General features: G+C 45.1%; 1 protein-coding gene across 3 annotated transcripts in view; it reads right to left on the reverse strand.

Annotated features, from left to right (window-relative positions):
- Positions 1–4,980: 4,980 nt before the first annotated feature.
- Positions 4,981–26,320, reverse strand: part of PGAM1 (phosphoglycerate mutase 1) — a 30,029-nt gene continuing 8,689 nt past the window's right edge. For all 3 annotated transcript variants that reach the window (XM_030202879.1, XM_030202880.1, XM_030202878.1), the window contains exons 3-5: positions 16,791–17,065; positions 9,282–9,462; positions 4,981–6,276 (exon numbers count right to left, since the gene is read on the reverse strand). In XM_030202879.1, the coding sequence (XP_030058739.1) occupies positions 6,107–6,276; positions 9,282–9,462; positions 16,791–17,065 (626 nt within the window). In that variant the 3' untranslated portion in view covers positions 4,981–6,106. The remainder of the gene's footprint in view (positions 6,277–9,281; positions 9,463–16,790; positions 17,066–26,320) is intronic.

Raw genomic sequence — 26,320 nt, forward strand, 5'->3', positions numbered from 1 at the left:
GTGGTGCCGGGCGGGGGGAATAGCAGCAGCCCAGCGGACTGGGCAGGAAAGAACATGTTTCTCCACCCCACCCCCCCTGAGGCTAATAGATCACCAGCAGTGTACCGGACATCGCCTCTGGGCCCTCAGGCACTGCCTGGTTGCCCGAATGATTGATACACCCCTTTCTGGCAGTTGGTCTACGCCCTCAGGAGTGTCCCAGGGCTCACCATTATCGCCAGTTTTATTTAATGTTCTTATGTCTTCTTTAGGCCATACTCTGGAGAAAGGGGGTTATACAAGCTTCATCTATGCTGATGACATTACTTTAATTTTCCATGTTTCCACCACTTTTCAGACTCTAATTGATACTGTCTCTCATTGCTTTTTTACTATTACCAACTGGATGCTATCTCACCGTCTGAAATTGAATAAGGGAAAAAAAAATAAATTCTTATTAGTAGGGGCACAACAAAATAAAGAACTAAGATCAAAGATGCTGATTGATGGGAATTGTTTTGCGCTTGATAAATCCATAAAAAGTTTGGGTATTATACTGGATAATAAATTATCCATGGGGCACCAAATAAATTCCATATAAGGACTGTTTTTTTTTACACAATGAGAAAATTAAGAGCAATTCATAAATATCTAACAGTAAATTTGTTTCAATTAGTGGTGCAGGTGTTGATTCTTAGCAAAGTTGACTACTGTAACATAATCTACTTGGGTTTACCAAAATATATATTAAGAAAAATTCAAACAGTTCAAAATGTGGCTTTAAGCCTAATATTCTCTCTACATAAAACAGATAGAATTACTCCTTACTTTATTAGGACTCATGAGGTGAGGATATTGGGCTGTTTGCTATGGAAAATTACATTTGGACAAGTTCCATTATATATGACCACTCTTGTGCATTATACATTGGCGAGTTATTTACATAACTTCCGGAAATCGGCATTATTTGATGCCCCGAATGCTAAAGGTATTACCTCAAAGAAGCTTTTTAATTGTTTGTTTGCTTTTCAAGCTGCAAAATTTTGGAAATTCTTACAAACTATACCATGTTTAAGAAAGGTCTGAAGACACTATTATTTCAGCTTTATGTGACAAAGAAATAATCTGATTATAGTTTTATCGTTATTATTATTATGTGATACTGCTTTAAGGTGTAAGTATTATTTTGTATTTATATTATGTAACTTCCTACACTATTGTGTTCTAGAATCTTGCTGTAATCCCCTGTGAATTATATTCATGGGAAACAGAAGGCTATAAGTGAACTAACTGTAACTGTATAATAGATTTTTTTTGTGTATATGCTTACGGTTTGCTTTCCTATTATTAGTAGCATTCCTTTCTTTGTCATTTCTATTTTTTTGTATTTGTGCACTGCTTTGGTCTGCAGGTCGGGTTAAGCGGTTATATTCAAATTGAAATAGACATAAAATAAAGAGGTTCTGAGAGAGAAACCAAGAGAACCACAGCTGCCAAGTTACCCAATACCAGGAAGGAGAAGTTCTGGCCAGTCCTGATTTTGAACTTGCATTCCAAAGCAGTGATAATTGTAATCCTTGATTCAATCTAAATAAAATCAGCGCTGCAGGTCCCATAATCCATCACCACAGGGTTGTCAGAAATCGAGGACTGGCCTAAAATCAGCCTGCTGAAACTGGGCCACTTCAAAAGAAAGCTGAATTGATATTCGAAGTGAATTAAATGGGCAGTAGAGTCACTGGTATTCAGCAGCACTTAGGACAGTACTACTGAATATAGGCACTCACCAGCCATGTTGGAAGTGAGCAGGTATCAGAAGTAAAATCCGGACTGGCTCAATCTGTCATCTTTTTTTTTTCTGGAGCCATATGGTAACCCTAGGAGCATACAGGGGGCAGAGCCGAGAGTTATGTGAATGTCAGCAATATTCAGTGTCAGTGCCCACATAGCTAATCGGGCATGTAGAACCAAATAAATAGCAGTACTCTCATCCAACCACACCCAAATACTTGACACCATACTTCAAGTAAGGGGTTTTGCTCTTCCGATTGCCAACAGCCTGCGGCTTTTAGGAGTGCACCTGGACACACACTTCCAGTTGGTCAATCAAGTGCACTTGGTCTCCAAAAAAATGTTTCACGCCATGATTGTGAATTGTGTAGTATGGAGAACTTATCCATGTATTCCGTAAGCTGTTTGGTCACCAAGCTTTCCATCAATTTGACTACTAGTGGGATAGATGCAACTGGGCGGTAGTTGGTGAGATCGTTTGTGTTTTTCTTAGTGTCTTTTGGTATTGGGGTGAGTAGGATGTTACCATATTCTTTGGGGAAGAGGCCCTGTTGTAGAATGAAGTTTAGGTGGGAAGTGAGGTCTGCTATGAAGCGGCCGGGGGCGGATTTAAGTAGATGACTGGGACATATATCCAGTTTGCAGTGGGTGTTCGCGAACCTATGAGTTGCTTGTGTGACTGGTTCAGTGGTGAGGGTGGTAAATGTTGACTAGAAGTGGTCAGCTAGGTATCCACCAGGTATTAGGTCCAGGTCGTTGAAGAAGTTTTCGATGTCGGTGTTGTGCTGAGGAAGTGTGCTGCGTAATTTTATTATTTTTTCGTTAAAGTAGTTAGCCAGTTTGTCTGCGGATGGGATGTCTGTGTTGATTGTAGTGATAGGGGTATGGTACTAAGTCATGTAGATTACTGCAACGGAATCTATGCGGAATGTAAAGAACAAATCATAAAGAAACTTCAGACCGCCCAAAACACGGCAGCAAGGCTCGTATTTGGAAAAACACGATTCGAAAGTGTCAAACCCCTCCGAGAAAAACTGCACTAGCTCCCTATCAAAGAACGTATTGCGTTCAAAACCTGCACACTGGTTCACAAAATTATCTACGACGAAGCCCCGGGGTATATGACAGACCTCACAGACCTGCCAACTAGAAACACAACAAAATCAGCACGAACATACCTGAATCTCCATTACCCAAACTGCAAAGGACTCAAATACAAATCAACTTATGGATCTAGCTTCTCCTATATAAGTACACAACTACGGAGCACATTACCTAAAGCTGTAAAAACGTATGACCACCTAAACTTCCGGAAATTACTAAAAACTAATCTGTTCGAAATGGACTACCCTACCGACCCAACCTAAATACCTAAACCCTGCAACACAAGCGAAAGCAAAGAACGTATGGACAAAATATAACTACCCCTACCTACGATCCACTATTGTGTCTTGTACACACGAACCTTATTATACCATTACTCACTTTGTAACCGTTAGACCGGAACTGACGATCGCCAATACGGTACTATGTAAGCCACATTGAGCCTGCAAATAGGTGGGAAAATGTGGGATACAAATGCAACAAATAAATGAATAAAAAAATAAATACATTCTGGTCCCCATATGAAGAATGACCAAAATGATATAGGGGATGCAACGCCTCTTATATTATGAAAGGCTAAAGAGGTTAGGGCTCTTCAGCTTGGAAAGGAGACAGCTGAGGGGGCATATGACTGTCGTCTACAAAATCCTGAGTGGTGTAGAACAGGTAAAAGTGAATCGATTTTTTACTGTTTCAAAAAGTACAATGACTAGGGGACACTCAATGAAGTTACAAATACTTTTAAAACAAATAGGAGGAAATATTTTTTTTACTCAATAGTTAAGCTATGGAACTCGTTGCTAGAGACAGCGGTTAGTGTTTCTAGGTTCAAAAAAAAACAAAAACCTTGGACATGTTCCTGGAGGAAAAGTTCATAGTCTGCTATTCAGATAGACATAGGAATCCACTGCTTGCCCTGGGATTGGTAGTATGGAATGTAGCTACTATTCTGGATTGGCAACTGTTGGAAACAGGATACTGGGCTAGATGGACCATTGGTCTGACCCAGTATGGCTATTTTTATGTTCTAATGAATGAGACCGGCCTCCCCAGTTTCAGATTGTAGCAGAGAACCTGAGCTGAACTGAATTAGCTAACAGCACTAGATACAACCTACTGAAGAAAGGTCTGGTGCTCATGGGAGGATTCGTAGCCCTTTGGTCTTGCAGCTTGGCCATTAAAAGAGCTTGGTTGAGACAAAGAGGTTGTTCTGATTCGGTCATTGCTACCTTGCTTTGGGGCTTGGAAACTCTCTAGATCCATAGCATATGCAAGGCTGTGGCAAAAGTCTGCACTCAGAACACCAGCCCTCGAATGTTCTCCCTTCTCTGCTCAGATTGTGCACATCTTAACATTTCTCCAAGCAGGCCTTCAGAAAGGATTGGCATTGGGTCCTCTAAAAGTTCAGGTTCTGGCTTTGGCCTGTTTCAGGGGACGACTACAGAAGATGGCTCTTGCAGCTCACCTGGATGCCATTCAATTTTTGCAGGGAGCAGGTCGCTTCTCTTTTATATGTCGTGTCAAGTGGAACCTTAATTTAGCCTTTTGGGCTTTTCAGAATCTTCCCCTGGAATAGTGGGAAGAAATGTGATGGAAGGAGAAATTATGTCTTACCTAATAAATGTTCTTTTCATTATTTCTTCCCACTATTCCAGAGGCCTGTCAATGGTTTCCGAGATGTTAGTCATTGTGAAGTAATGGTTCAAATAATGATTGTCACCTTTCATGGTGCTTCTTGCATATCTCTTTTTCTCTATAAAGTTGTTCGAAGATGAGAGAGATCCCCACATTTGCTTCTGGCTAGAGAGTTCTTTAAAGTTGTTGTGTTTATTCTGAGTTTCTCCTTACTGTTCATCTACATAAATACTGATGAGCCAGTCTGGAAGCCAAGAGAAATAGCGTTTTCAGTTCTCTATCTCCACCTACTGGTTGATGGACACAACTATCCCACAGGTTCTGGAACAGTGGGAAAGGCCAATGGAAAGAAAATTCTATTTGTCCATAAGGTAGCCAGAATAGATATACTTTTAACTGTTTAGTGAGCATAGATATAGTCACACTTTATACCTGAAAAATTTCTCAGCTACTTGAAAAAATTACCAGAAACAGTATTGCACATTACTCCTTTATTGATATGGGATTGAAACAAAGGAATAGAAATATGTATCACAGTTACAGTGAATCAAGTGCAAAGTCTTTACTATAGGGGCAAACAGGTAGGCAAAGAACAACGGAACCAGATTCAGTGAAGCCTGATCCATGGTGGACCCCACACATGTGTAAAATTATCTTAATTTTACTGGCGCAACATAGTAAAGGGGGGGGGGGGCTGTGTTTCCAGCAGTCCATAGGAATTCTAAAATATAGGTCAGATGTGCAGATTCCTGTCTGAAACAACCAGCTCACTCAGCATCCATGACATCTTAAATTACACAGGCATACACTAAAAGAAATCAGAAAATAATTAACTATAGTATATTATCTTAAAAAAAAAAAAACCCTGGACATCTGTACTTATTAAAGCACTCCAATTGCAATACTAGAATACAAATTATCCTTTTTTTTAAGGGTGTGCAGCAACAGGTACACATCCAAACAAAATATGGAATGCTTGCAACACAATAAGTGTGACCCAAGATAAGCACTAATCCTGGACTCCAAAATGAGCCAGGGAAGGATAACACAGTCCCAACTCTGTTCCGCAGTTACAAAATCTTAAATGACTCCTTAACCATATAATGTGAAAGTGATGTTGGCCCAATGAGAGAAGTTGTGAGAAGGTAAAAGATCTAACTGGGTCCTGGGAAAGAACGGCCCTTTTAGACAGCCCTGAACTGTTCTTTAGAGATCTCATCTCTCTCCATTACAACAGTGCATATGGGAGCCAAACCTTTGTAAACTGTGCATAACCTACCTTAGAGGGATTAGGGATAGGGTTTAATCCAACTCACTACCACTTTAAAGGGTAAGGATTACCCGGCAAAAGTAACCATTCTGGAATGATGTAAACATATCTACTAAAAAGGTGCTGGTCCATTTTGTTCTATCTATATCCATGTTATTGTATTTATTTTGTTTAAATGGGGTTTAATTATTCAGTATGAGGTGCTAAATTACTTTTGCAGTCTTACTGACAGCCATATTTCAGAGTTCCTAAGCATACAGCAATTGGGTATGTGGAAGAGGTGGAAGAGGAGTTGCTGCTTGAAGCTCATTTTCTAATGAACACTGATCACTTCTTCGCTTTGCCTTGAGCAGCCACAGCCTCCATGGCCTTGCGGACAGTCTCCTCATCCCCCAGGAACTGCATGGGCTTGATGGGCTTGAGGTTCTTGTCCAGCTCATAGACCACAGGGATGCCAGTGGGTAGGTTGAGTTCCATGATAGCCTCTTCTGACATACCTACACATTTCAAAACAGGAAAATTAAAGCCTATTCCAATGGTATTCTATCCAAGTCTCTTTGCCATAAACTTTCTTCTATATTGCTCAAATGATTCTATAGTCTAACTTCATCCTTTATTATAAAGGCAGTTAACTGTCTTACCAATTACCAGTTAATATAGTCAATGGCCATTACCTCAGACAAATTTACCTTCCTTTGATAGGGGTGTACAAAGACACTGACCTCATTCTAAATATTAAAAATACTCTAAAGGAAACAAAAAGGATTTAGACCACAACAGAGCATTAGAGATGTTACAAAAAACTGTGCATTAATACCCAAATTTAGTTGCAATAAGGTAGTTCTTAGTACGATGTAAAGTGGTTTAATCCTGGTATTATTGCACAATGACAATTAGAATATTTATAATTCTACTACTACTACTACTACTACTTAACATTTCTAGAGCGCTACTAGGGTTACGCAGCGCTGTACAATTTAACAAAGAGAGACAGTCCCTGCTCAAAGAGCTTACAATCTAATAGACAAGTGAACGGTCGGTCCGATAGGTCAATACAGTAATATAATTAAAAACTGTTTTTAAAATCAATTCAGCTGAATTTACAGGATAACAATTTCTCTAAATTTTAAACACACAACTGAAGCTGCAATAAGATATCTGGTCACAGTTCTTCATCTGTCTTGTGTAGGAGCTTAAAGTCTTCATTGTTTCTTCCAGCTTGAACTCCTATTATCCTAGCTTTTAAAACTCAGGTCACCTTTTACTAAAGTGTGCTAGCGTTTTTTAGTTCATGACAAAAATCAGCTGGCGCTAAACACCGAGATGCCCATAGGAATACAATGGGTGTATCAGTGTTTAGCGCCAGCTGAGTTTTAGCGTTTAGCGCCAGCTGGATTGGCCGCTGTCGTGGACAGGATGCTGGGCTCAATGGACCCTTGGTCTTTTCCCAGTGTGGCATTACTTGTGTGTACTTGTGTAAAGATCCCTGCAAAATTTATATATAAACATTCAACCCTTTGTGCTGGCAGAAACAAAAATAAAAAATGGAAATTCAAATTTCCCCAAATTTCTCTTCAGTATTTTACAGACAAAATGTTCTCACATACTCACACTCCATACAATTTTCTCATATTATCTTCTCTTTAAAATTACTTCTCCTTCAAATCCAACTCAAAACAGTTAGTCACATTAAACATAACATTTTCTCCTTACAATCTCTCAATCTCACACTACTTCAACCTCTTTCATACCAGATCCTTCTCACAGAAAACCTGCTTCTTCCAGACCTTCAGCCCATACCCCAATGTAAAAAACAAAAAAAACAACAGTTTCTCTCTTTTAAGCAAGGCTTCCTGCACAGGATTCTCTGTTGTGGTGTGCAGCCAGATTCATGTTTTTATTTCTCACATTCCATTCCTACAAGCATCACTACTCCGTTTTGCAAAACCACTCAGAAATAAACCCAAAATTCCAAAGAATTCACTCAGATACTCTTTTTCCATTAATATTAGTTTCGCTTCACCTCCTCAGATCTTATTTAAAAACGTCTGTCCTCTTTAAAGCATTTATTTTCCATTTCAATCTTCCCAATATTCATACAGATTCCAATTTCAGTACACAAGGCCTGCCCAAACTCACTCACACATCCATTGAAATAACCCCATACGTTCATGCTGATTCAGCATCTCACATGCCCAGGGGTGTGCTGATAAATTGTTAACAGGGGGCTCTCTCTCGCCAGCAAAGTAAAAGAGAATTCAGGAGGGGCCCAAGCCCACATTTTGGGATCCATTTGTTAAAGTAGCCATGGAGAACCGGCTCCCAAAATTCTTAAAAACTTAACAAACGGCTCTCGAGAGCCTGCTCCAGCACACCACTGCATGCCTAACATCTTCAATACTAATTGTACTTTCATTTCTCGCCCCACCATTCCAGTTCACCACAGTCACACTCGTCCCTCGGTTCAAACCATACAAAAAATGCAAATCCATTTTTCTCTTTTACCCTACCAGGGTCACCCTCAATATCTGCAGCATTTTTTTTTTCAATTGGACCAGGTGCCTGCTGTTTATCCTGCAGGGCAATCTCCTTTCAAAGGCACACTCATGCATGCATCAATCCGCTGGTTCCCATTTCTACCATAATGCATTGCTTGGTCCTATATCTTCTAGTGTGCTCATGTGGGCACAGAAACAACAGCTTCACTTTTGGTATGTCCCAGCACCCGTAGGGGCCCCCATCTGACCATTTGCACCAGTGCCATCACCCACTGGCCTCAACCCTACAGCCCCAGGTAAAATACAACAAAAAAACATTTTAACCTCTGTTTATAATAGCTTTGTCTTCACCCTAACAAGGCCATTAAACTAGAAGCAGACCTTGGACCCAGAAATTATTAGAGTGATAATGAGTTATTTGATACATCCAATTTAATATTTGTTTCATAGTGTTATGATGCCTTCTGCTGTTGGCTGGCTAATATAGCATCACTGTCCTTTGCAATTTGGCTGCATTGCAAGCACTACTGAAACAGATCTGGGCCAGCTTGAAGAGTTCAGCAAGAATATCATATTGCTGTTCTGATCTTTTTCCAGTCACACAAAGGAAATCAAATTGTTTCAGAGAACAAAAACATTTTGCAAAGGCATAATTATACTGACTGTAGTCTATCAATGACACTCCACACTGAAAAGTCAAAGATGTAACAGTCAGGCTTGTGGCCTGTTACTCCCTGGTGATGAGTACTGTGCAGCTTCTGAAGAGAGTTATCAACTCTCTGTAGAAGAAAAAAAAATAAATCAAACCAAATTCTGTTGGAAGAATACCAGTCATTCTTCGGTCTGAGAGCCAAGACAGAACAAAAGATGGCAAAGTTTGAGACAAAAGCCTCATTCCTTCACCACTCTCATTTTTGATGGGTAAAACGCACACCATCAGTACTTGGGCTTCTGCTTTACTTATATATGAAGAATGAATGCCCAAAATGAGTGGTATTACCCACCCTCCAAATGCTTGACAATCCCTCGTAGGCTGTTGCCATGAGCTACAATCAGAACCCTCTTGCCCTCTTTGATCTGTGGAACAATTTCCTCATTCCAGAAGGGGAGGGCCCGGGCAATAGTGTCCTTCAGACTCTCACAGGTTGGCAGCTGGTCCTCTGTCAGGTCTGCATAGCGGCGGTCCTAAAAAAAAAATAAATTTCAAAGTTACAAACCAGGACAGCAGAGACAGAGAGACTCAGACTCACTGAACAGACACTTAACGTGTTGCAGAAGAGAGATCTCCAGTGGCATTGGGAAGGAAGCACAATTCCACTGGGGTTGGAGGTAGAAGGAACCATAGCGGGGTGCTCCATAGGGACAGAAGGGATAAAAAATACATTAAGATATCTCACAGACAGACTTCTGGTGAAGAAAAAGGGTTGAAGTCTTCATTAGAATAAGGGTGGGGAGTCAGAAAAACCTCCACATGCCACAAAGAATACATCAGCAAAGCTTCATACCCCCTTCTCTTTATTGGTTGTGGGCAGGGTTGAATGCAAGTGTACAGATCAGGTTGCTACTATAGGATATGTAGGAGTTGCAGAAAAACTGCCTGACCATCAAGTTTGCTGAGTCACAGAAACTCTCTTGCGGAGATAATCATGTGCATAAGGCAAGGCCAGTAACAGACAACTAATGGGCCAGAAATCTTCCTAGGCCTGAGTGATGCCAAACAAGGACAGAGAAAGGCTGAGAGGCACTGTACCATGAGTGTACAGTATCCTGTATTTTTTTTTTTTTGAAAGAAGAATGTGAAAAAACTGAACAAGTAGGAGTAACCCAGTCAAAGACCAGAACTGAATACAATAAAAAAAAAAAAAAAAAAGTGTGGCAAGACAAGGCCAGAGACTATTACTGAGCGAACCTGAAAATTTTAAGTTTCTGGCAAGAAGAATGGGTTAAAATTATACCACCCTGCTGTGCAAAGTTGGTAGTCACTTATGCAAATGACTCATTGCTCTTATTACTGCAAAAGGGGCTTCTACCATTCAGTCAAGGATATGAAGATGTTTATGTTGCCTATATCAAGTATGTACATTTTTTCAATTTTTCCTAGGCACCTGGTATAAAAAAAAAAAAGTTACCCTCTATAAGCAAAATATGGTCTTGTTATAAGCTCCAAAAGAATAAATACAATAAATCGGTCAGTGCTATACCATGGGTCTTCAGTGTCTAAAAGAAAAAATTATATTTGTGCAACTCCCCCCCCCCCACACACATTACAAAGGCCCCATAGTTTTGTTTTTTGATCTCCCAGCTCCTCTTCCAAGAGCCCCTTCAGGCTAGTACTCAGGGGCCATAGCCCCCACCCAAATATTCCAGATCAGCAGTATGCCACAGAAATCAGTGCTTTCGGGAGATTTATCAGACATTAAGATTTGTTCATTTGTTGATGACTTAAAATTAACAGAAGTTGGAGGATGGTACTAGAAGACTGTAAAAGAAAAGTTGCAGAGCAAACAGATTTTCAGAGGTTTTTTTCCCCTCTTTCCAACCCAATGGAATATTAAAAATAAACTATTCATGAGGGGTCTGTAGGAGCAAAAGAAGCAATATATGAAAACACTATATACAGCAATGCATGTTCCTATATAACAAAGATATATGGGATTATAATACATAGCACTATCCAGCATTAACAACCTGACTTTTAAAATACAGACTCTGACTTATTTCATCTTTCACTGCTAAAGCCTCTTGCTTAATGAGTCTCGGCCTTCCAAACCAAACAAGACAATGCTGCCAAGGGTGCCACTGTACCAGACTAACAATGTTGTCATCAGCACTGACATCATGGCCAGACCAGCCAAGGACTCTTGGAATTTCCCTTGCAGCTGGAGAGGCGCTGTGGCTGGCAAAACTACACATTGTTTATGAAACCCAGGTTCATTGTCAAGGTGTACCCTTCAACGTGGCACCAGAGAGACAATATTTTGGCCCTTGAAGTCACAATATTTGGGATAAACAAAGTCAATTGTGCATTGACAACAAGGCCAGAATGTAAATCATTAGCCCAGCTGCAGATTATAATTTCTGTATAAAAGAGGCTCATATCTGAGGCAAAGGTCTGCTGTTTTCTATTCCATCTGAGTGCAGCCCTGTTGTGCTACTTGACTAGGTCCTTCTGAGGAACACTCTGCTATCTGCTGGATGTCTCCCTTCAGGTTGTATAGTTGCCATATATAGTTGTTTTATAAGTGCCATGAGTTAGTAATTGACAATTATACGTCTGTTTATGGATTCATGTGCTTTTACACTGTGCTATTTTCATGATAAGACCATTGCTGTTTCATGACTCTTGCCTTTTCATATTGTTTTGCTGCTATTGTAAATAAATAAACACTCTGTTTTTAAAACCCTTGGGTGTGGAGTTAGTTCTGTTATTGTTTGGGCATTATAAATTCGGGTCTTCTACAATCTGTACTAAGTGTCACATTCCCAATAACACTCCAAAAGTTTGTTATCTATGTACACCCCACAGGTCAACAATGCCTGTCTGGGGGGAAAATAGATCTTGAAAACTAAGTGGAACATGACCAAATTTGGCATGGGAGAAAATCAGGGGAGATACAAGGTTCAAAAATGAACCAAATCAGACTAGGCATTCCATATAAAGCTCCCCCCCCCCCCCAAAAACAAAACAAAAAATAGCCCAATGTATTGCTGTGGGAGAAGGATGCTTAACAGCTGCAGCATATTGATACACAGAGCAATTGGGAAAGTGTTCTCTTCAAACCATGCACTCCCTCCTCCTGGTCACAACATACATACACAGAGAGAAAAGGGATGGAACTAACCCCAGAGACCAAGCTCTGCATGCTTTCGCCTCCACAAAACCTCCCCACCACCACCACTACTACTGTTGCCGGCTGGGTTGGCTCTTGTAATTCACATGTATATTTCATTTTCTTTGTTATAAATGATACACTGCTACTATGGCGACACGTGGAGGGGCATAATCGAAAGGGACGCCTAAGTTTTGCTGAGGGCGTCCTCACAAAATGTCCCGGTGGAAGGGCGGGGAAACCCGTATTATCGAAACAAGATGGACGTCCATATTTAATTTCGATAATACGGTCTGGAACGCCCAAATCTTGAAATTTATGTCGTCCTTAGACATGGTCATCCCTAGGCTTGGTCGTTTCTGATTTTCGTCGATAATGGAAACTAAGGAAGCCCATCTAAAACGACCAAATGGAAGCCCTTTGGTCATGGGAGGAGCCAGCATTCGTAGTGCACTGGTCCCCCTAACATGCCAGGACACCAACCGGGCACCCTAGGGGGCACTGCAGTGGACTTCAGAAATTTGCTCCCAAGAACATAGCTCCCTTACCTTGTGTCCTGAGCCCCCCAAACCCACTATCCACAACTACCACAGCCCTTACGGGTGAAGGGGGGCACCTAGATATGGGTACAGTGGGTTTGTGGTGGGTTTTGGAGGGATCACATTTACCACCACAAGTGTAACAGATGGAGGGGGATGGGCCTGGGTCCGCCTGCCTGAAGTGCACTCCACCCACTAAAACTGCTCCAGGGACCTGCATACTGCTGTGATGGACCTGAGTATGACATTTGAGGCTGGCACAAAAGATTTTTTAAATGTTTTTTTGAGGTTGGAAGGGCGTTAAGTGACCACTGGGGGAGTAAGGGCAGGTCATCCCTGATTCTCTCCGGTGGTCATCTGGTCAGTTCGGGCACGACCAGGTAAAGTCGTCCAAGTGTTCGTGAGGGACGCCCTTTTCTTTTCCCCCCATTATGGGTCGAGGACGCCCATGTGTTAGGCATGCCCAAGTCCCGCCTTCGCAACGCCTCCAACATGCCCCCGTGATGGAAAGCAGTTGGGGACACCCAAAATCAGCTTTCGATTATGCCAATTTGGGCAACCCTGTGAGAAGGACACCCATCTTCCGATTTGTGTCGAAAGATGGGCGTCCTTCTCTTTCGAAAATAAGCCTGTTAGTGACTCAATCATGTAGTTTGCTACTGGTTAGGTTTACTGCCACCTAGTGGTGGTGAACTACAGTAATACCAATTGCTTTGGGACAGTGGCAGCCTGTGGTTAAACGATAAAATCAATCTTTTGAAATCTTCACAGTGACATTTAATGATTACATATATTATAATTGGTTTAATTTTTCTGCTTTCAAAACCAATAAAGTTTAGGAAGCACTCCACTGAAACTATCTCTCCCTTCTTGTTAGGGTTGCAATTTGATTAAAAATTTTAATCACTATTAAATTGCACAATCCACTGCTTATTTCTGGGATAAGCAGTATAAAATGTATTGTGCTGTTTTGGGATTTTGCCAGGTACCTGTGACCAGGATTGGCCACTGTTGGAAACAAGATACTAGGCTTGATGGACCTTCGGTCTGTCCCAGGTTGGCAACACTTATGTACTTATAAAATTATTTTATTTATATAATTTTCCTTTCCTCATCCCCTAGGTCTATTATCTCTTTTTCTTTCCTGTGATTCACTCTCTCTCTCTTTCTTTCTTCCTTCCCTTCTCCCCTTCCCTCAACCTCTATGAGCAGCGACTAACTTGGTGGTGAGCAGCACCAAGCTCCTCATGGCTGCTGGAGCTCACCGCTTCAGCAATAGCTTCCACTGGTGGCCCCTCCAGTTCTGCTTGTAGGTTTGCAGCTCACTTCCCTCCACCCACTCAGGGTTTGGCATCTACCCACCTCCAGTATACCTTAAAGGTGGTCTTCTGTTGGTGCCCGGTAACAGCAGCATCTTCCCCCCTGCCCTACAGCTGCAATTCAACATCCCCACCAATGTAACTTGAAGGTGGTCTTCTGCATCTTCCCACGCCCCCCAGCTGTGACTCAACATCCCCATCAATGTACCTTGAAGGTGGTCTTCTGTTGGTGCCCAGTAACAGCAGCATCTTCCCCCGCCCCCCAGCTGCGATTCAACATCCCCATCAATGTATCTTGAAGGTGGTCTTCTGTTGGTGCCCGGTAACAGCAGCATCTTCCCTCCGCCCCCCAGCTGCGATTCAACATCCCCACCAATGTACTTTGAAGGCGGTCTTCTGCATCTTCCCTCCGCCCCCCCCGCTGCGATTCAACATCCCCATCAATGCACCTTGAAGGTGGTCTTCTGTTGGTGCCCAGTAACAACAGCATCTCCCCCCCCCCAGCTGTGATTCAACATCCCCACCAATGTACCTTGAAGGTGGTCTTCTGTTGGTGCCCAGTAACAGCAGCATCTCCCCCCCGCCCCCAAGGTGCGATTCAACATCCCCAACAATGTACCTTGAAGGTGGTCTTCTGCATCTTCCCTCCGCCCCCCCCCCCCCGCTGCGATTCAACATCCCCATCAATATACCTTGAAGGTGGTCTTCTGCATCTTCGCTCCACCCCCCCCCCCGCCGCGATTCAACATCCCCATCAATGCACCTTGAAGGTGGTCTTCTGTTGGTGCCCAGTAACAGCAGCATCTCCCCCCCCCCCAGCTGTGATTCAACATCCCCACCAATGTACCTTGAAGGTGGTCTTCTATTGGTGCCCGCTAACAGCAGCATCTTCCCTCCGCCCCCCCCCCCCCCCCCAGCTGTGATTCAACATCCCCACCAATGTACCTTAAAAGGTGGTCATCTGTTGGTCCCCAGTAGTGGCAGCATTGCACATACACTGCCTGCAGACTGCTCCATTGTTCTTCTTCTGGCCCTTCCCGCCTCATCTGATATCACTTCCTGTTTCTGCATGGACAGTATGAACCCAAGGGAAAGCTTCAGAGCAGGCTGCAGACAGTGAATGTGCAATGCTGCTGCTACCGGGGACCAACAGAAGACCTTTAAGACAGGCCGCAGGGATGTTGAATCGCAGCTAGGGGGCGGGGGGGAAGATGCCAGAATGCACCAAGGACGGGGATTGGGAGAGGAAGAGGGAAGGAGGAGGAGACATTTATTTATTTATTGCTCTTGTATCCCACATTTTCCCACCTTTTTGCAGGCTCAATGTGGCTTACAAAGACCTGTTATGGCATTACCATACCAGAGTAAAGAATGCAATTGTTGTTGCAAGGAAGTCAAAGAAGACAAGAGGATCTGTTCAAGCAGTTATTAAAAGATACATTCTGGATACAGGTGGAAAGGTTTTGTGTTACAGTTAATTAAGGGTTCTCGTGGAAGGCCTTGTTAAAGAGATACGTTTTCAGGGATTTGCGGACATTAATTCTTTGATCGTTTTTAAGGGAGTGGGGAGTGCATTCCATAATTGCGTACTCATGTAGGAGAAGCTGGTCGCATGTACTCGTTTGTATTTCAGTCCTTTACAGCTGGGGAAGTGTAGGTTAAGAAAAGTGCGGGACGATCTTTAAGCATTTCTGGGTGGTAGGTCCACGAGGTTCAGCATGTAGGTCGGGGCATCTCCGTAAATTATTTTGTGAACAGTCGTGCAGATCTTGAACGTGATGCATTCTTTAAGTGGGAGCCAGCGTAGTTTCTTTCTTAAGGGTTTTGCACTTTCATATTTTGTTTTGCCAAATGTAAGTCTGGCTGCGGTATTTTGGGCTGTTTGGAGTTTCTTGATGATCTGTTCTTTACATCCCGCGTAGAGTGCATTGCAGTAGTTTAAGTGACTTAATACCATTGATTGTACCAGGTTCCGAAAAATGGCCCTTGGGAAGAAACGTTTTACTCTTTTGAGTTTCCACATGGAGTGGAACATTTTCTTAGTTGTGTTCTTTGCATGAGTTTCGAGTGTGAGATTTCGATCAATGGTAACTCCCAGAATTTTCAGACTGTTTGAGATGGGGAGGGAAAAGTTAGGGGTGGTTATGGAGGTGAATTGATTTGTGTTGTGTTGTGAGGTGAGAATGAGACATTGTGTTTTTTCTGCGTTGAGTTTTAGTTGAAATGCATCCGCTCAGGAGCGCATGATTTGTAAGCTTTGGTTAATTTCATTGGTGATTTCTTTTAGGTCTTGTTTGAACGGGATGTAAATCGTATCATCTGCATATATATATATGGGTTGAGATTTTGGTTGTCTAATAGTTTAGCTAGGGGTGTCATCATTAGGTTAAAGAGGGTTGGGTGAGAGGGGGGATCCTTGGGGAACTCCACATTCAGGTATCCATGGGGCTGATGTCGCCGCGTTAGTTGTTACTTGGTATGATCTCATTGGCAGGAGACATGATTAACTTTTTAATACTGATTAATAATTAGTGCATTAATCACAGAGTTAACTGTGATTAACTTGCAGCCCTAGTACTCATAAATACAAAGAATTCCTGAGCCACACTCTGCACATGACAGAAATGACTAACCATTATGCAAAAAAAAAACAAAAAAAACAACACTATACAAAATGGTGCAAATAGAACGCTGCCTCCATGAGAAGGCTACATCTGAAATGAAGTGGCTTAACGTCTACTAAACACCATCACAGTTTCTAGTAACTTGCTAGAGAGTCTGGGGGGTGGGGGCTAGAACTAACCGTGTAGTGTGTCCCAGCTCACCTGGCTAATTTCACTGTAGTAGTCATGATCAGGGACCATGGGTGGTGGAGGAATGTCGTAGGAACGTCTCCAGATTTTCACCTGCGCCTCTCCATGCTTGGCTGCCGTCTCAGCCTTGTTGAGGCCTGTCAGGCCACCGTAGTGCCTCTCGTTCAGGCGCCAAGTTCGCACAACAGGCAGCCACATCTGATCAATGGCATCCAGTGCAAACCAGAGGGTGCGGATTGCCCGCTTCAAGACAGAGGTGTAGCAAATGTCAAACTCATAGCCTGCATCTGGAAAACATTTGACGCATAAGATGATCAAAAATAATTATTCTAGTACTAAAACAGCAGACAAGCATATGCAGTATTTATAGTTCTGGAAGCAGGTCACTAAAGCTCATATAGGTTAAGAGAAATTTCAAGCAGCACTATACCTGCTTTCAGGAAAGTCTGCCCAGATCATTAAAATCAGTTTTTAACACAAATGTGTAACAATTTATGATAACTGATTAATTTCAGTGCCTCCTCATCACAATTTTCCGTGGGAAAAATCTCTAGTTTTAGGGAGACCACCACAGAAAATATATCAGGATCAAAATCCTCAAGCTTGATGCTGCTGGGTAGGATTCAACCCAGTGCTGCTACAGGCTGTGACACTTTAATGCTATTATTACCATTACTTATAGCAGATCTGAGACAACTCTGTGCGGAAAGATGTTTCCTTTGGAATATATCCCTTGTGCAAATTCCAAAACAGAAGGTCATAACATGAGCTGTATCTTAGGGGATAGCAAATCACATAACTACTTGCAGCCTCCTGATTTTATTGGGGGAGGGGGCAGGGAGGAAGGAAATCAAATATCTATAATTTCATTGCAGTTTTATGGATAGGTAAACATGAAAATGTCCCACATGCTTATAGATTAGGGCTGCCCAAACTGTAAATCACAATCTAGGCAGGTCTGTCCTCCACGGCAACTTCATTGCTTCATACTTGCAGGGGATCAGGCACTTTGTGACCTCACAAATGGGGCAGCGGCCATACAGTCTGATAAGGTAAAATTATGTATCATACCTGATAATTTTCTTTCCATTAATCATAGCTGATCAATCCATAGACTGGTGGGTTGTGTCCATCTACCAGCAGGTGGAGATAGAGAGCAAACTTTTGCCTCCCTATATGTGGTCATGTGCTGCCGGAAACTCCTCAGTATGTCGATATCAAAGCTCCATCCGCAGGACTCAGCACTTAGAGAATTACACCCATGAAGGGACACTCTGCCCAGCTCACCACCGCCGAAACGGGGGAGGGGAATTAACCCAGCTCATCCCCACACAAGTGGGGGAGGGGAATCCGTCCAGTTCATCCCCGCGGAGCGGGGGAGGGACACCACACCCGCCGATGCGGGGGGATCTGGCTTATCCTGCAACCGCAACCGCGGGAGGAGCTGACTGACCCTAACACCGCCGAAGCGGGAGGGGTACAAAGCTGCCCTACAGCCGCACGAAGCGGGAGGGAGTGCCGGCAGAATTTAAATCTCAATCCAGCCCCGTAAAACGGAGGGGAGAGGAATGCAGCAGCTCACTGTAACACAAACTCGTCTCAACTCTTGAAGAATCCAAGTGAAAGAAGAACTTGAACACAAAGTCCTCCTGAAGTAACTGAAGGCTAAACTTGAACCTAAAATTCAACCAGAATATAAACAGTACAGATATCTGGGAGGGGCTATGGATTGATCAGCTATGATTAATGGAAAGAAAATTATCAGGTATGATACATAATTTTACCTTCCATATCATCAAGCTGATCAATCCATAGACTGGTGGGATGTACCGAAGCAGTACTCACCCAGGGAGGGACATAGAAATCCCTGACCGCAACACAGAAGCTCCAAACCGGGCCTCCGCCCGAGCAGCCACAGACAAGCGGTAATGCCTGGCAAAGGTATGGGCCGGAGCCCAAGTTGCCGCCTTGCAAATCTCTTCCAAGGAGACGGACCCTAAGCCGCTGCAATGGCTTCCTTGCCCATCTTGCCACTGTAGGCTTAGAAGCCTGCAGACCCTTACGAAGACCTGTAAACAGGACAAACAGATGATCCGATATCCGGAAATCATTGGTCACTTCCAAGTATCTGATGATGACTCGTCTCACATCCAGAAATTGAGAGCAGAGTATTCCTCTGGGTAGACCTCCCTACGAAAGGAAGGGAGACAGAGCTGCTGAATCACATGGAAGCGAAAAACAATCTTGGGCAGGAAGAAAGGCACTGTGCGAATAGTCACTCCTGCCTCAGTGAACTGCAGAAAAAGCTCTCGACATGAGAGTGCCTGGAGCTCGGAAACTCTTCTGGCTGAAGTGATAGCCACCAAAAAGACTGCTTTCAACGTCAGGTCTTTCAGAGATGCCCTCGACAAGGGTTCAAAAGGCGGCTTCTGCAATGCTCTTAGTACCAGGTTGAGATTCCACGCAGGCACCACTGAGTGCAGAGGAGGGCGCAGGTGATTAACTCCCTTGAGAAAGCGCACCACATCTGGCTGCGAAGCCAGGGAAGCACCCTTCAGGCGGCCCCTGAAGCAAGCCAGAGCCGCTACCTGAACTTTCAGGAAACTGAGCGACAGGCCTTTGTCCAGACCTTCTTGCAGGAACGCCAACACTGAAGAAATTGGAGCAGTGAAAGGAGAAAGTGAGCCTGCTTCACACCACGCTGCAAAGATACGCCAAACCCTGGCGTAAGCAGTAGAAGTAGAGCGCTTCCTCGCTCTCAGCATAGTGGCGATGACCTTGTCTGAAAAGCCCTTCTTTCTCAGACGCTGCCGCTCAATAGCCAGGCCGTAAGACCAAAGGGGGAGGGATCCTCCATCACCACGGGACCCTGATGTAACGGGCCCTGCTCCACTGGCAGCCGCAGAGGATCGCCGACTGAGAGCCTGATCAAGTCCGCATACCAGGGACGTCTGGGCCAATCCGGACCCACCAGGATTACCCTGCCGGGATGCTTTGCCACCCGGTCTAGCACCCTGCCCAACATGGGCCAGGGCGGGAACACATAGAGAAGCTCTTGTGTCGGCCACTGTTGGAGGAGAGCATCTACTCCCAGGGATCGAGGGTCCCGTCCTCTGCTGAAAAAGCGCGGCACTTGGCAATTGGCCGATGACGCCATCAGATCTAGGCTCGGCTGGCCCCAGCGCTTCGTGATGTCCAAGAACGCCTGAGCAGATAGCTGCCACTCTCCGGGCTCCAAGGTATGACGACAGAGAAAGTCCGCCTTGACATTCATGACTCCGGCAATGTGGGCCGCTGAAAGCTGCTCCAGGTTCGCTTCCGCCCACTGGCATAGATTCATAGCCTCCTTGGCTAGAGGGGCGCTCTTGGTACCTCCCTGGCGGTTGACATAGGCCACAGCCGTGGCATTGTCCGACAGGACCCATACAGGCTTCAACACCAGTACCGGGATGAACTCCAACAACACCAACCGAATGGCTCTGAGTTCCAGGAGGTTGATAGACCACTTGCCTCTGCAGGAGACCAGAGCCCCTGCGCTGTCCTTCCCAAGCAGTGGGCTCCCCAGCCCATCAAAGAGGCGTCTGTCGTGATGACAGTCCACTCCGGGGTCACCGGAGGCATTCCTGCAGACAACTTGTCTGTCTGCGTCCACCAGCTCAGCGCCTTGCGCACTGCTGGGTCCAAGGGAAGGCGCACAGCATAATCCTCCGACCTCGGAGTCCAGCGCAGCAGCAGAGATTATTGTAGTGGTCTCATATGAGCCCTGCCCAGGGCACTACTTCCATCGTGGCCGTCATAGAGCCCAACAGCTGCACGTAGTCCCAAGCCCGAATAGGAGAGGCTACTAGGAACTAGTCCACCTGAGCCTGAAGCTTGACAATCCGATTGTCTGGCAGGAACACTCTGCCCACTTGGGTGTCGAATCGAACTCCCAGATACTCCAAGGACTGAGTCGGGCGCAGCTGGCTTTACTCCCAGTTGATGATCCACCCCAGGGAGCTCAGAAGAGCAACCACCCGGTTCACAGCTTTGCCGCACTCTGCATAAGAGGGGGCTTGGATCAACCAGTCGTCCAGATAAGGATGGACTTGAACTCCTTCCTTCCTCAGGAAGGCCGCGATGACCACCATTACTTTGGAGAAGGTCCGCGGAGCAGTAGCCAACCCGAACGGGAGGGCTCTGAACTGGAAGTGTCGGCCCAGTACTGCAAAACGCAGAAAGCGTTGATGAGGAGGCCAGATGGGAATATGCAAGCACGCTTCCTTGAAGTCCAAGGATGCCAGGAACTCTCCTGCCTTCACTGCCGCTATAACAGAGCGGAGGGTCTCCATGCGAAAGTGCCGAACTTTCAAGGCCCAATTGACCCCTTTGAGGTCGAGGATAGGCCGTACAGAACCTCCTTTCTTTGGTATCACAAAGAAAAAGGAGTAACGTCCCTTGCCAAGCTGAGTTTCTGGCACCGGAACGACCGCCCCCAGGCGGATCAGATTGTCCAAGGTCTGCTGCACTGCCACAGCTTGACCGGAGACTTGCAGGGAGAGAGTAAAAACCCGTCTTTTAAGGGTCGGCAGAACTCTAGCTTGTAGCCGTCTCTGATGACTTCCAGCACCCAAGCGTCTGAAGTTATTGTGGTCCACTCGCCCATAAACGAGGACAGCCGTCCTCCAATCTGCCCTGAGGCTTGGACCAAGGCCCTGTCATTGGGTACGAGACCCTGGGGGAGAACCGGAGGGAGCACCTCCGGGACGGCGGTCTCTGCGAAAGGAATGCTGCTTGGGGGAGAAGTTCCTCTTGAAGGAAGAGGGGGCAGAGGAGCCCGACCTGCACGGGCGGTACCGACGGGCTTCCTGAAACCGTCCTCTGGAGGTACCAGGGCGAGTACTAGCCCGAGCCCTGACCTCTGGTAACTTCTTGCCCTTAGACGTGCCGAGATCGGTCACGATTTTGTCCAGCTCGACCCCAAAGAGCAGCTTGCCTTTAAAAGGCAAACTAGCCAGGCGGGATTTAGAGGCGTGGTCAGCAGACCAATACTTCAGCCAAAGCCACCGCCGCGCAGAGATTGTCTGAGCCATGCCTTTAGCTGAGGCTCTCAAGACATCATACAGCAAGTCTGCCACATAGGCTAAGCCCGATTCCAGGGCCGGCCAATCAGCCCTCAAGGAATGATCCGAGGGAGAAGCCCGCTGCACCATAGTCAGGCACGCCCTGGCCACATAGGAGCCGCAAACTGAGGCCTGCAAACTTAAAGCAGCCGCCTCAAAGGACGACCTTAAGGCCGCCTCCAATCTTCTGTCTTGGGCGTCCTTTAGGGCCGTGCCACCTTCCACCGGCAACGCCGTTTTCTTAGTCACCGCAGTGATTAAAGAATCCACGGTAGGCCACAGAAAGGCCTCACGTTCACTTACAGGCAAAGGATAGAGGCGGGACATAGCCCTAGCCACTTTAAGGCTCGCTTCCGGGACATCCCATTGAGCCGAAATTAAGGTGTGCATGGCATCATGTACGTGGAAGGTTCTAGGCGGGCGTTTCGTCCCCAGCATAATGGCAGAGCCAACAGGGGCTGAGGGACAGACGTCCTCCGGAGAGGAAATCTTCAAAATGCCCATGGCCTGCACAAACAGGTTGGGCAAATCCTCTGAGCTAAAAAGTCGCGCTGCAGAGGGGTCATCCGCTCCATCCGAGCGGGGATCCGTCTCCTCCAAGGAATCCGCAAAGGACCATTGGGAGAACTCAGATACGCTGCCCTCATCTACATCGGAGGAGACAAAGTCCTCCAAGGCCTGGGAATCAACCCGAGGGCGTTTACCTCCGGGGGCCTCAACCTCTTTACCTGACGAGGGAGCAGGGGCAGCGTTCTGCATAAGGAAGGCCTGATGCAGCAGCAAAATAAACTCGGGGGAGAAACCCCCCAGACTGTGCACTTCCGCAGCCTGGGCAACAGCCCTAGACGCACCCTCAACCGGCGCTCGCAAGAGCGGGGGAGAGACATGCTGCGCATCCAAGATGGCGTCCGGCGCGACACTCCGCGAAGGAGCCGCGCGGGAAAAACGGCGCTTAATTTTAGCCGCCTTTATGCCGTCGCCCAAATTAAGGGCGTTCATGGCATTAATGTCTCCTACCTCAAGGGCGGCCCAAGAAGAAGCCGTCCAAGCCGCGTGGCCGGCCAAGATGGCGGAGGCGAGGAGCGGGGGATGGGCGTTTATGGCGGGAAAAACCGCCACACCGGAGGAAGGACCGGGACACTCATCGGTCACAAAACTGTCACCCAACAAGGGCGAATCAGACTTTAAGACCCCCGCATCCCCTCTAGAAGCGCCCAAGCGATCCGGGGAGCGACTCTTTACGCCCTCGCCCTCCAACGCCATATGCCACGTGGAGAAAAATCGGGGAACCCCCTGCCCGCTATAAAAAGGTAAAAATGACCTGCTTTCCGTTCCGAGCTGTAACGACCTGGTGTCCCAGTGAGTAGCTGCAATGAACGTTTAAATAAACGTCGAAATAAACGCCTTTAAGGACGTTCAAAATGTTTTTTTTTTTTTTTAACGGAGCCAGCGGGAGGGGGGAGAAAAGGAGGGACCTGGCACCACCAGGTTTGCACTTGCTCAAAAGAGCCCTCAACCCCAGGCACTCAACAAAACCTAAAAATTAGGCTTGGAGGCCTAGCCAGAGCTGCTGCTGTGTGTGACCACCACCTGCTGAGATAGAGAACATACTGAGGAGTTTCCGGCAGCACATGACCACATATAGGGAGGCAAAAGTTTGCTCTCTATCTCCACCTGCTGGTAGATGGACACAACCCACCAGTCTATGGATTGATCAGCTTGATGATATGGAAGTACCGGATTAAAATAGCACCCATAAGAGGCTGCAAACAACTCCTGCCCGATGTCTCAACCATCCTTTGAAGCTCAAAGGGGTCAGCTTAAGAAGTATAAGTATTTCTTCATTGAAAGGGTGGTGGAAGCAGGAAACCACCTCATAGTGCTGGGCAGACTTATACGGTCTGTGCCAGAAACAGTGGTGGGAGGCGGGGCTGGTGGTTGGGAGGCGGGGATAGTGCTAGGCAGACTTATACGGTCTGTGCCTTGAAAAGGACAGGTACAAATCAAGGTAAGGTATACACAAAAAGTAGCACATATGAGTTTATCTTGTTGGGCAGACTGGATGGACCGTGCAGGTCTCTTTCTGCCGTCATCTACTATGTTACTATGTTTAGTGGAGACAAGAGGTAGAAACAGCAACAGGTTCAAGAAAGCCAAGGATAAATATTGCGGGAGGATCCTTAATGGCAAAGAGATGCACTGAAAGACTAAAGGTAAGCCAGCTTGTAGTATTTGTTAAAACAGCTTCCAGGCAGCACACAAGTTATCAACATGAGCTACCGTTTAAGATGTGTTATTTTACTGTTAAACCCAGTTATTATTAACTAGGACTCATTGCATAAAATGGTACCCGAGCTAAAATACCATATCTTGATAGTAGCCCACATTGACAGCTATGCCCCAAAGGAGAAATCTGGTAAAATTACTCTTATTATGAAGTTATGAATATGCATCCTGTACTCTCTCGTTAAAGAAACCTTTTTTGCACATTACCACAAGTTTGTCCCCTGCCTGAGTTGGCACTATTTAGAAAAGCTTTGCAAGAGAACTACTCTAATGACCCAACTTAATCTTATTAGCCTACACTCCAAATCTGTCCCGACACTGATACCGACCTCTTCATTGGTTATACCTACCCCACCTCCCCATTCTCCCTTTACTCATCCCAACCTTTTCTTCTCCATCTCTCCTTTACCATATCCCTCCTTACCCCATTTCCCCCAACCTATCCTATCCTGTTTACCTTCCCTTATCCTAATCATACATTATTAAGCTTCACCATTTCTATGTTTTATTACAGTTTGAAATTGTTCTCTCCTTATAAGACTTTGCATTTCAAATTACTATGTAAGCCGCATTGAACCTGCAATGTGTGGGAAAGCGCGGGGTACAAATGTAATAAATAAATAAAACACTGTGGAGCATTTCACAGATATAGATGAAGTCCCTAATTTCTAAAGAGCTCAGCAGAAACATGACCTCTTACATTTGTTTCACACTCTCTCCACAATACAGCACAGAAAATCAGTTTCTTGTTCCACCCCCATATCACTGATTGGGAGTGCTCCCATATTGGAACAGAGAACATCAGACCTTTGAGCAGAAACAGATGGAGGAGGGAACCAAGAATTGCTTGTCAAATTCAAAATACACATATTTATAACTTTGTGAAGGACACAAAGTTCCGACCTCCCATCAGTTTGTCTTCAAAAAAATAATGCATTTAAAAATAAATCATAGAACATAAGAACAATTATGTGGCCTTACACAGAGAAATACCTTTATAAGTTAACCATGGTATGTTTAAGGACAGCCAAGTTCCTGAACATACACAGAGAAATTTTACAATCTTGTGTAGGATGATTCAGAAGGAATCCTTTCCAGAACAGAATATAATTTGGCAACATCTGTTCATCTCCTCTCAGCGCACATCAACAGGGTTATCTGCTTCAGTCAGGAATGACTGCATTTCACACTCTAGCTCACCTACCCAGGAGAAAACCATTCAATATCTTGACATTCAAAGGGATGACTCACAAGAACCAAACCTTGAAAAGAGATGAAAAGTGTCGCTATTCAAGCTCTTTCTTTACACCCCTTCCCCCCCTAGTCTTAGTGGAAATGTGTGTGCTTCTTTATCTCCTCCCATCTTTCCTGCAATGAGCTACATTTTAAAGAGTCTTTCAGGGATAGGTTGTTAGTGGGTCGTGTTAAGGTGAATGGTAGTTGTGAAGGGCTAGCGTAGGATTGGACATATGACCCTTTATCAAAACTAAGGCCCAAGAGGAGTTCTACTCTCTAGGGATTCGTAGCTCAAGCAGAAGCTAAAGGGTGGCCAACACTGTGGGGGGGGGGGGGGGGGGGGGGGGGACAAGAACATAATTTTAAGCTTATCCTTATCTAAGAATTAAGAAGTGTCCCATCAACAGGGGCCGGGGGGGGGGGGGGGGGGGGGGAGAAAACGGTTGATAACGATTATCAATGTTATGTTCAAATGTAACACGCTCGGACATTGTGTCATATGGAAACTGTTGGAATGTTTAATATGCTGTCATCAATAAAAATAGTTGAAACATAAGGAGTCTTTCAGTGCCATATACCGGATCAGGGCTCAAGATCAGCAGCACATTGGAAATGTTTTCTTTGTTTTCTTCTAGCTGTCTAGTTCTATCAGTTAGGTTCCTAACATCTACGACGTGAGTATGAAAAATTGTGAAGAATCAGTTTTTAAAGGGCTGGTTCTGATTGAAAGTACCTGCTAATCTGTAAGGAATGTAAAATCCAGCTGATAATGACCTGCATAGTTCATCCAGTCTGTCCAACAAGGTGGTCAGAGTTGAATCTGGCACTCTGTACAGGTTCTACTTCTTCATGATTAAGTATGCCAGTGTCTTTCTCCCTGTCAATTCTGGGGTACAGACCAGGGGCATAGCCAGACCT

Source organism: Microcaecilia unicolor, chromosome 5 (genome assembly GCF_901765095.1).
Source record: "Microcaecilia unicolor chromosome 5, aMicUni1.1, whole genome shotgun sequence".
Lineage (NCBI taxonomy): Eukaryota > Metazoa > Chordata > Amphibia > Gymnophiona > Siphonopidae > Microcaecilia > Microcaecilia unicolor.